General features: G+C 39.4%; 1 protein-coding gene across 6 annotated transcripts in view; it reads right to left on the reverse strand.

Annotated features, from left to right (window-relative positions):
* Positions 1-493: 493 nt before the first annotated feature.
* Positions 494-12,128, reverse strand: part of FUT8 (fucosyltransferase 8) — a 302,069-nt gene continuing 290,434 nt past the window's right edge. For all 6 annotated transcript variants that reach the window (XM_032875174.1, XM_032875175.1, XM_032875170.1 and 3 more), the window contains one exon: positions 494-1,492. In XM_032875174.1, coding sequence (XP_032731065.1) covers positions 1,175-1,492 — 318 coding nt within the window. In that variant the 3' untranslated portion in view covers positions 494-1,174. The remainder of the gene's footprint in view (positions 1,493-12,128) is intronic.

The raw sequence follows: 12,128 nt of genomic DNA on the forward strand, positions 1-12,128 counted from the left end.
CAAATTCTATATACTATGAGCTATGTACTTGAGAAACAGAGCCAGCTTCTCAACCCCAAAGGTACCTGGTGCTCTCAAAGTCAGGACATGATAAGAAAGGGCACATACTGTTTCCTCGATAAAACAACAGGACTCAACTCAAAAAAGTTGACAATAGCCACAATAAGAAATGTTACCACCGAGCCTGAAATTGTTTGTTCTTGGAAATGGATGTGACAGTTCCTCTGCGACAAGAAGTGTGATTATTTAGTTCAATTAAAAAAATAAACAATTCCCAAAATAAGAAAATAAAAGTACCCAGAGTGTATTCCTCTTAACTCTGTAATGCATATCAACTAAATTCAGTTTTCAGTATTAAAATGGACTAATGACTGTTTGACCTAAGAACTGAGTAGGTAATCAGAAACAGAAAAAAAAGCAGAAAAACTAGAAAACTGTAAAGCTGACCACACTGCATCATCCAACAATGGAAAATTCTAGAAACTTTACAAAATTCCTCTTTTTAAAATTTATTTTTTGTTATCAAAGAGAATGTCCAGAAACATTGAGTACTAAAGATCCGTTCATGGCATTGTTTTACAAAAGTTTCTAATGGAGTGTGAATATTTTATTTTCTGATGTACCCTTCACTTATTAATGATGAAGTGGATGAACTGATGCAATTACTTAAAAAAAAAATCCAGACAAAAACATCCATTCTCATTCTGAATCTGCTGACTGGAGTGAATTCAGTGGTTACAATAGTACCACTGGCTAAGAATCAACCTCCCCACAGTAGGGAGCTATTCGGGTCTTCTCGTTAGGTCACGTAGGTCTCTCAGATATAGGCACCATGTTTGAAGTCTCACACAAAATGTCTGTGTCACTTAAATTACACAATGTGGCAGTGTTTGTCTCATGGGGACATAATCTTGAAAGAAGGGGCACAGTAGAAAAGAGCCTGTTTGTATGTTATATGTGAGTACATTATTGGACTGTGCATGAGTTTAAGGGCGCTGTAGCCCTCGTTAAAGAGTAATTCCATCAGTGAAGCATCTGTCATTTCCAGTTGCTCCTGGTGCTTGAAGTTGTTTACTCATTTCACCATGTGTTGTAAGGTCAGGGTCGTCTTCATCTACTGTTTGGCTCAAATGATTTGAACTGAGTTCAGTTGTCCCTCTTTTCCATCGAAGTTTTATTTCTCAGCCTCAGGATATGTAGGGTACTTGACTGTTTCTATCTTCTCTCGGACTTTGTAGGAGGGATATAGGCCCGTCCTTCCCAGTTTCCTGTTGACACCTTTTGAATAGCCATCCCAATGATTTCCAGCCACACCAATGATATCTCCAGGTTCCATGGGGATTTCATCTGCTGTTCGAGGTTGGTGGGGGTAAATGGCAATCTGGTTGTGTGCATTTTGGCCCCCAAAATAGTAGATGTCATCCAAAGAATGGAAGTTTGCAGAAGCATCAGGATGAAGTGTTTGCATGATTTCGTAAGCAACTCGACAGACCTTGGGAAAGAATGAAAAAAAAAAAAGTTAGTATACATAAAATCTCTTTTATATCAATCTGAAGGCCCTTGGCCAAATAGGCTAGGACTAGACCAGGACTAGGACTGAGAAGATGAGAAGTAGTAGATTCTAGTCACAGGTCTTTAGTCCATTTGCTCTCATGTATGGTACAAGTCATTCTTCATCTTTGTGCATAATTGTCTCTCTCTCTCCCTCTTTTTTGAAACATAAAAGATTACTGGGATGCCGGGGTGGCTCAGTTGGTTAAGCGGCTGCCTTCGGCTCAGGTCATGATCCCAGGGTCCTGGGATCGAGTCCTGCATCGGGCTCCTTGCTCCGCAGGGAGCCTGCTTCTCCCTCTGCCTCTGCCTGCCACTCTGTCTGCCTGTGCTCACTCTCTCTGACAAATAAATAAATAAAATCTTAAAAAAACAAAACAAAACATAAAAGATTACTATAACTAAAGTCTCTCGGAGGAAAAAAATATATATATAATGCAAAGTACTTTAAGAATATGAATCAGTTAATTTTAATCGACATTTATTAAGAGTCAAACAGTATACCTCGTGTTGGGCCCCGGTAATAGAAAAATGAGTAAGACCTCATTTGTGCCCTTGAAGAATTTTAAGGTTGAGCATCAGGATTATAAATACTTTACTGCTGCTACACAACCCCCTTCCCCTCATTGAGTCTCAGTCAATCACATACTCTTTTTTGCTAGGTTTGACTTAATCTCAGAACTCTTCTCAATAGAAATTCATGTAATTATTGACAATCAACTAGCATTGGCAAGTGAACTAAAACATTTCTGTCATTTCTGTTCTAAAGAGTTTTAAGAGCCCTAGATATGGGGACATAATCTTGACATAATCTAGATATTAGCATTCTAGAACTAAAGACAGACAGACTTGCTTTGGTGAAGATGCAACTCCCTGATGCATTTAAGTCTACTTAAAAGATTTCTCTGTCCGGGGCACCTGGGTGGCTCAATGGGTTAAGATCAGGTCATGATCTCAGGGTCCTGGGATCTAGCCCAGCATTGGGCTCTCTGCTCAACGGGGAGCCTGCTTCCCCCTCTCTCTCTGCCTGCCCTCTCTGCCTACTTGTGATCACTCTCTCTGTATAAATAACTAAATAAAATCTTAAAAAAACAAAAAAGATTCTTCTGTCCAAAGAGTACCTACTATGCCCACTGGATGGCTGCTGAAATTCCACAATATGAACTTTGTACACTGAGCCTGCTGCATGGTGACAAAGTTTATAACGATTTTCATAGGGAGTAACATTTTAAGCAATTACTAAATATGTTATACAGTAAATGGGTTTCAGGAACTTTTCTAAGAATAGGTGAAGACAGAAGAGAGAATACTATCATTTTGCTTAGAAAATTCTTCCAGGGGTGCCTGGGTGGCTCAGTCGTTAATGTTAGGTCAGTGGGCTCCGGGAGTACAGGAGGAACAGTAAAAATGACCGCTGTGTCTCACCATCTTCCAGCCTCCCTGCCCCCCCACCCCAACCTTTCCTTAACCCTTGACTCTCCCACCAAAAGGATGTATGCCCAGGTTACGTCTCCATAGGTAACCCGATACCTATGCAGGAAACAGAAGTATCAGGACCCCCCACCCCATACCCTCCAATCACCAAATACCCTACCATATATGGATGTGAGCCCATGCCCTACCTTGGCCCGATAAAAGACCCCCGTCAACACCCTCCCAGTGCGACTTCCCCCACTCCCCTTTTCGGAGTCGAGGAATCTTGTCGAGGGTGCCCACCTCCTCCCGGCATGACTTTCCTGGCTCCCCTTCTCCTGAGCCCTGAAACTTCGCCGGAGATGCCTTTAATAAATCTTGCCTTGTGCCTACCTCGCCTGGTGTCGTGTTTATCTCACCTATAAAACCTTACAGTTAAGTGTCTGCCTTCTGCTCAGGTCATGATCCCAGGGTTCTGGGACTGAGTCCTGCATCCGGCTCCCTGCTCAGGCAGGAAGCCTGCTTCTCCGTTTCCCGCTTCCCCTGCTTGTGTTCCCTCTCTTGCTGTCTCTCTCTCTCCCAAATAAATGGATAAGATCTTAAAAGAAGATGGAGGAGAAGAGAAGGAGGAGAAGAAAATTCTTCGATTATAAATCATTGTGAACAGAGAACTCAAGTCAAATTTTCCCAAATCTCCAATTGTGATTGTCTCAGTTAATAAAGCTTTATTGTCACTATGCCAATACTTTTGCATTTATTAAAAATGATACTACTAACAGTAATTGTTACCCTGCTCAGTGGAACAAAATTAGGATTACCCAGCAGTCCTTTAAAACTCTTGTATTTATGAGATCAAAAACTAAAAGGAGATGCTCATCCTTAACTACTATGAGCAAACGAAATCTGGTTAGGTTAAGCATCACCTTAACTTCTTAAAGAATCTGAATTTCAGAAACTGCAGGAACGCTTTTCATATGCCATATGTAATTTGCAAATACAACTAAGTTTAGAAAATATTTTAAATTTTGCAAATACGGACTAAAATAAAAAGAAGAGTAAGTGATCGGCCCCAACTCTAGTGCTACAATTTCAACTAGTCATAGAAGCAAGACAATGACTTGGCTTGCAAGCCTACTATGCCATCAACAAACTAATTTTACATTGGGGATTTGGGGATGTCATGGTACAATTGAGATCACTGGTAGAATACTGAGACTGTAACAAAATTAGGGTCAAGAAATTTTGGAATGGGAATTCCAAAGTCAGCCGAAGGCCCACAGGGGACAAGCAAAATCAAGTGGAGACTCTGGAAAGGAAGAAACTAAATAATTAAAACAAAGCAGCTCCAATAATAGCAAAATATAGTGACAACAACAGAGGCCAGTATTTTCAGAGTTTTTGCTGTCAGACATTGTTTTTAGGTATTGTTGAATTTAACCCTCTAGCTCCATAAAATTCTATCATGCTCATTTTACTTCATCTACTTTCTTCATCTGTTTGGCTCAAATGATTTGAACTGAGTTCGGTTGTCCCTCTTTTCCATCGAAGTTTTATTTCTCAGCCTCAGGATATGTGGGGTACTTGACTGTTTCTATCTTCTCTTGTACTTTGTAGGAGGGATATAGGCCTGTCCTTCCCAGTTTCCTGTTGACACCTTTTTGGAACCTCAAAGGTCAGTTAAGGAATTTGCCCAAGGTTACACTATTATTAAGTGGTTGATTCCCATTTTGAATGCAGGCAGTTTGTATATGCGTGTTAATGCCTAAGCATATTTTCTCTTGTAGATCCTGATCTCCATATTTGGATTCTAACACCAGAAAGATAAAACACAAGACCAAGGCAAGACTTGGGCAAACTTGACAGGTTTTTTGTTTTGTTTTTGTTTTTTTTCAGGGCCCCTTTACCCACTCTTCAATTATCTCTAGCCAGGAATGCAGGAGCTTGCATTGCCCTTGGGATGACCACATTGTAGTAATGAGTCCTGATGTATTTCCTCCTCTTCAATATTAATATCTCACCCTCATAAAAACATGGCCTTCAGTCCCACACCCTTAGGGACCCACTTTCTTTTGGAGGATAATCCTAATAATCAGCTTATATTTTGGTATCCATAAAGTGTTAGCCTATGGACAACATACGTATTTTCTTAAGCCAAAGAAAAACAAATGGTACAAATGTCAGACACTGAGATGGGCTGATACAAGGCCTTTTATCCTTTATCATAATAATGGTAGCCCTATGAGATGGTTGCTGTTAATATCAGTATTTTTTTTTAATGTTTTATTTATTTATTTGACAGACAGAGATCACAAGTAGGTAGAGAGGCAGGCAGAGAGAGAGACGGGGAAGCAGACTCCCTGCAGATCAGAGAGCCCGATGCGGGGCTTGATCCCAAGACTCTGGGATCATGACCTGAGCTGAAGGCAGAGGCTTTAACCCACTGAGCCACCCAGGCGCCCCTAATATCAGTATTTTATAGTTGAAGAAACAAGCCCCAGAAAGATTAATTTAAAAAAAAAAAAAGTGGGGGTGGGTGGGGAATGAGCTAGTAAATGGTAGAGTTACAATTAAAATTCTTTCCAGGTCTCCAACATACACTAAACTGTCTTAGGATAAGTACCTAGTACTGTCACATAGTAGGTGCTCAGAAAGTATCTGTTGAATGAATACTGCTTCATGCATAATACTAGCCCAGCAGTGGAAATGCAGGTCCATGAGTGATATTTAACCCCTAAGATCCACATATAACACTGTTAGTGGCTAAAACGATTTCTCTGTATTTACCACACAGCAGTTTACTGCGAAGGGCTAGAAAGATGACTATGGTGTTAATGTTTGCATTTAACTACCCTTGGCTTCCTCTGTGGGCTTTACCAATCCAAATTGTGTGACAGGTAAATGAAGGCTTTCAGCTGATATCAATACTCAGTTTGATACTGGACAGGTAGCATGACTGAGAGAGGCAAACCCTTTGGTTTGAAAGCAGTGGCTGGCTGTATGTAGTAAGTTTTACTTCATTTATTTCATGTCACACTATCATTTAGAACACCACTAAGCACACACTAACGGATAAGAGCAAAAATGCTGCCAAAGGATAAAACACAAGATGCAACTGTATTAAAAAAAAAAAAAATTAAAAAGGAGAGGAAGTTTCATTAATCTGAATTTTATCCCTGAGAAGCAACCAGCTGAGTTTATAAGAGCCTCCAAAGCCTTCTCAGAGCAGATGGGATCTTGTTTTTCTGTCAAAAGAGATGGGACCAGGAGGATCTCGTAGTGTGGGAAGTGGGAAGTAGGTTCTTGCCTCCCTGGGTGATTCTAAGAGATGTATGCACTTTTCCTGTAAACTACTTTGTTCTGTTATTCAACGAGAGAACAGCATCCACTGTTCTTTCATGGGCCTTACCTCAATGGAAATTCCTATCCAGAGTCATCTGTCTAGAATAAAATGAATGTAGTACATGATTTTTCCCTTTGGGCTTTCCAAAATCTGACTCAGAGGGTAAGGAGGCCAGGAGTGTTGTGTGTGGATTTGGAACTAGATAAGAGAGAGTGCCAAGAGAATTTTGTATTAAGTGTGAAAAAGGAAAGTGTCTACAGGGAAAAAAAATAATTTTGTCCTATTGTGATTTTTTTTTTTTTAAAGATTTTATTTATTTACTTGACAGAGAGAGAGAGAGATCACAAGTAGGCAGAGAGGCAGGCAGAGAGGGAGGGGGAAGCAGGCTCCCTGCGGAGTAGAGAGCCCGATGTGGGACTCGATCCCAGGACCCTGAGATCATGACCTGAGCTGAAGGCAAAGGCTTAACCTCTGAGCCACCCAGGTGCCCCTCCTATTATGATTTTAATGGTTAGAACTAATGACCAATGTTGATTGCTCCTTAAAACAATGCTGATTACCCAAAACCTTTAAAGTGAGCATCTACAATTTCTGTAAATCAGATTCCAGAGTAATAAAAACTGATTCCAAAACCTGATTATTAAAAAAACAAAAACAAAAACAACCTTTCTGATATTTAGCCCATCTACAACTGAGTACAACTGAATAACAACTGCTATTTCACCAACTATAATTACTGTGTTTCATATTTAAGATGGTTTTATGAATTGGAAAATAAATGAAAAAGTAGATGCTTTGGGTATAGGCAACTTCCAGTAACAGAGAACAAGATTAGAGTACTTAGTAGAATAGTTTGGAATGTGATTGCATAGCTTTCAAAACTTACGATGTTCTTGGAAAATGTTAATATTGCCTTTAATTTTCAAATTAAATCTTGAGGATTGTTCTCTTCAATTTATGAGGCTTTTAGGACAAACCTGGCTTTGAGAAATAGCTCTGATGAAGGGATTCAGAAAACTAAGAGCAACAATAGTGACAAAATTAGAGAGTAAAGTCATATTATTGGCTTAAAAAAACTTCACTTAAGGAGAGAGAATTCCCAGATCTCACTTACGGATATAAAACCAAGAAAGATTAGAAGTCCTGAGACTGAGGGAGATGCGTCCAAAATGTGATGAAGAATCCTGATTAAGTGCCATGATATTTGTGCCTGCAGTTTCTCAAACATCAATCAAGTCTTGCATTTTTCCTTCTGGCATGGCATTTCATTCTTCCAGTATTGCCTACTGTAGCTCACAGTCAACAGATAAACTCTTTCTCAGTATTGTCTTATAGAGAAATAGTCCTCAAAGGACTGGACCCAGGAGACAAAACTACAGGGTTGTCAAAGCATTATGAAGAAGATATTAAACTCTTTGTCACTTTCTAATAATCTCCTGGAATATGATTTTATCATTGAGGAAAGTTTGAATTGGCTGTCCATGTTTTATTCTGGGCTGAGATTTGTTTCTCAATGTTTTATTCTTTTGCCACCCTTCTGGATGTAACAGTTTAGTCCTCTCCCATTTCCCAGCATGCCTATGGCATAAATAAGAACATCTGCAGATTAATTTCCCTAAAGTTGACACATACACAATTTTACTTGCATTTGTTAAAGCAAATACTATTATTACTTATCATTCACCCTTTGGGAATGAAGAGCTTTGTTTCCTGAAAATTTATATTATATGGTGATATTCTTTTTCAATAAGCTAAATACAAGAGTTGAGGTACACTGGCACAGAGAAATTCAAAATGTTGAATGTTACTGGCTACTCTTCTTCTTCTTCTTTTTCTTTTCTAAGAGTTATTTATTTATTTTAGAGTTGAGGGAGAGAGCGCACAAGAGTGTGTGAACCGGGAACGGGCAGAGGGAGAGGTAGAGAGAGAATCTCAAGCAGACTTCCTGCTGAGCTCCAGTCCCAAGGCAAGGCTTGATCTCAAGATCCTGAGATCATAACCTGAGCAGAAACCAAGAGTCAGATGCTTACTGACTGAGCCACCCAGGCGCCCTCTGGCTATTCTTCTTAACAAAGGATTGTTATACATGTACAACATACATGATTATTCAGTGGAATCTAAGCATCACCCATGACCACAAGCAGGAGTAAGAAGTCCTTGAGCAGCATGTTTCACATTCCAAAACACGAGAATGTGTGGTCTGAAATGGAGCTGAAAAAAGGTTGTTAAAATAAATAAATAATAATAAAAGAAAAATAAATAAGAGAAAATAAAATAAATACTGTAGAGTCTCTCTAACACACAAAGGTATTGCTATACTTTCCCCTATATAAATAATAATAGCGGCTAACATTGTATTTAATATATTGCTAAGTATTATTCTCGGGGCTTTACATATAACTTTTATTTTTTTTTTTTTAAGATCTTTTTATTTATTTGGCAGAGAGAGAGAGCACAAGTGGTGGGAGGGGCAGAGGGAGAAGCAGACTCCCCAGTAGGCAGGGAGCCTGATGCAGGACTTGATCCTAGGACCCTGGGATCATGACCTGAGCTGAAGGCAGACGCTTAACTGACTGAGCCACCCAGGTACCCTACATATAACTTTTAATCATCACAAAAACTCTATGCACTAAGTGCTACTGTTTTATAGGCCAGGGGGAAAAGGTCAGTGATAGGCTAATTTGTTCAAATGTCACCCAAATACTAAGTGCTCAAAGTTAGATTTAAACCCAGTCTGATTCCAGAGTCCGTGTTGTCTCATTCTTGTTCTCTGGCTAGGAGTCAGTGGCTTGGCATTTTGATGTTATCAGTGACTTTCTCTCACACTCCACTGGATGATGATGAGACATTTCTGGGCAATTTCAAACAATTCCAATTTTGGTTTACAGCAAGAGAACCTCTACAATCAAGCAACCAATTTCATTCATAGTGCAAAAATATTGAACCATACTAAACCCATTTTTTTTTCTAAAAATAATTGCAAAAAATGCTGGAATACAGGTAAGCCCAAAGATTTATCAGTGAATGTGGAATTATTCCACCATTTCAAATGCTACAGCTGATAATCATCAAGAAAGGTATGGGATGGGGCGCCTGGGTGGCTCAGTGGGTTAAGCCGCTGCCTTCGGCTCGGGTCATGATCTCAGGGTCCTGGGATCGAGCCCCGCATCGGGCTCTCTGCTCAGCAGTGAGCCTGCTTCCTCCTCTCTCTCTGCCTGCCTCTCTGCCTGCTTGTGATCTCTCTCTGTCAAATAAATAAATTAAAAAAAAAAATCTTAAAAAAAAAAAAAAAGAAAGGTATGGGATAATGGCTGTGATCACATTTACTAAACCGCTACTCAATACATAAATGAAAGGTATTTTTACTGTCAAACTTTTATTCTGAACCCTCACATAAAATTTTCTGAGGTATTCAAGTCTATTTTGAGATACAAGATACTGGTTTGAGTTTTGCCTTGGTTCAAATGAACAGAAGTTATTTTGGATGAACTTTGTCTGACTTAACAAGAGTTATTAGGAACTATATAATATATAAGCACAAATCTCATTCCTTTGGAGGAAAAAAGTCCTCTCAGCACCAGTCTTTCTTCATATGAATGACTTCTCTGAACCTGAGGTCTGGAGAACACACTGAGGTTGATATTATGCACAAAATAGAACAAAGTAGTATGAACAATATGCCCCTCAAGCTTGGACAGATTTCTGCTATCACAAAGTAACAGAGGTCCTGGGGTCTGGGTCAAAATTAGAGTCATGAGGTTATAAGAATCAAAAATTCTATAGCACATCCTTGAAAAGGAAAAAAAATAAAAATAAAAGGGTTTTCTTTCTAGAATGAGCCTCATGGTATTATTAAGGAGGGCTGGAAGGAAAGCACAATGGAGCACAGGCCTCTAAGTCTCAGCGTCTGTCCACATGTAAGGCTGCTAAGTGTTCAGATGTGTATATATTTATTTAATTTTCAAGCTTTATGACTATAGCAGTAATTCTCAACAAAGGCGTTTTTGTCTTCCCCACTGCTGTGGGGTATTTGGCAATATCTGAAGACATTTTCAGTTGTCACAACTTGAGGGGGCGTGCTACTGGCCAGGGATGCTGCTGAGCATCCTACAATGCCCAAGACAGCACCTCACAACAAAGTACCTGCCTGTAATGCGAAAAGTGTCCAGGCTGAGAAACCCTGGACAACGGGAACAGACTTTAGACAGGCCTGACATCTGCGCCTACAGAGGAAGTGGTGTATCTGGGGAAAATGAGTCTAGCTTCACTCATTCAAACAATAAGCATTCAAAAATGTGTAGAGGTGATTCTGGTCATTCTGTCGATCAGGTGGGCATAGAGTCAGATTCTCAATAACATCTGAGAGTGACCACGTATTTCTAACTCCTCCTGTCTACCCACCAAGAGAATAGAAAAGGGAGCGGATCCTTATCCCTGTTAGGAAAAAAATGTCAGCAGTGGATGCTTTCGTGGGAACTTGAAGGCCAAGAAGTTTTGTTTCAACTAGGACTACTGCTATGTGACTTCTGTTCCGGGTAGAAAGTTCTGTTCTTATTTCATATTGAAGAACCTCATAGCCTTTGCGGGGGTAGGTATCTTTCCAATAATCATATCACCATCCCACTGAGACAATGTGCATTGTCACAAAATAAAAAATAATGTCCCTTTCTTTATATTCTCTGAAGTATACTCCCATGAAAATGGTGCGGCCTTCCTTTTCACATTTTCTTTTCTCTGTTTCTTCTAAGCTTTTAGGCAAATATTTATCTTACATGATCTGTATTTTTTGGTAATTACTCTCCAGTTATTTCATGTGAGTATTTTGCTCACTAGATTCTGGACCAGGTAAGATCACTATCACTTCACTCTCCCTGGAAATCTTCTCCACACCTAATATAATTCTGAGCACAAATAGTCATTTAACAGCTTGTTGAACGAACTAACATATAATATGCACATAAATGAGAGCAGGATAAAACCAACAATAAATATTTCTATGCTGGTATTCCACTGTGCATACAAGGCTGATTGGACCACTCATAAAAACAAATACACAAAGCACATAACATATAATTATCTGCAACAATTAAACTCAAAGAATGATTGTAACATGGTATTGCTTAAATTTAATGTACAGCTTTTTGCTTGGTAGAAATGTAATAGGACTTGAAAAAGAATTACATTTACACTTTATTTTCTATAAAGCAATTGAGTGAGACACAATGCTTGGCATTTAAGCCTCTCAGTATCAGCACATCAATGTGTAGAAGTGGATGGATTCTGGTTGCATACTGACTATATAAAATCAGAAAGTATTTTTTTAAAAAAGATCTTATTTATTTATTTGAGAGAGAAAGAGAGGGCACACCAGCAGGGGGAAGGGCAGAGGAGGAGGGAGAGAGAATCTTGAGTAGATCATGTGCTGAGCATGGAACCCTACATGGGGCTTGATCTCATGACCCTGACATCATGACCTGAGTTGAAACCAAGAGTTGGAAGCTCAACTGATTGAGCCACCCAGGTGCCCTTGCAAAATCAGAAAGTATTAAGTAAGTTTACTTACTTGCTATTCTGGTTAATTGCTGTGAACAAGCCATGTGGTTTAAATAATTCCAATAGCTGGTTTTATTGGAGATATATTAAATGACTGCTTGTAAGCAACTAAATACCTAAATACCTATTGTTTTTTTGGGGGAGGGTATGGAATCTTCCCATTCTTTCACAGAAGAGATCATCCCCAAATATTAGAAAAATTGCACCTGAGTCATGATAATATTAAACACACACACACACACACACACACACACACACACACACCCCCCAA

The sequence above is a fragment of the Lontra canadensis genome, unplaced genomic scaffold (assembly GCF_010015895.1).
Source record: "Lontra canadensis isolate GAN:19392208 unplaced genomic scaffold, GSC_riverotter_1.0 scaffold55, whole genome shotgun sequence".
In the NCBI taxonomy this organism is placed as follows: domain Eukaryota; kingdom Metazoa; phylum Chordata; class Mammalia; order Carnivora; family Mustelidae; genus Lontra; species Lontra canadensis.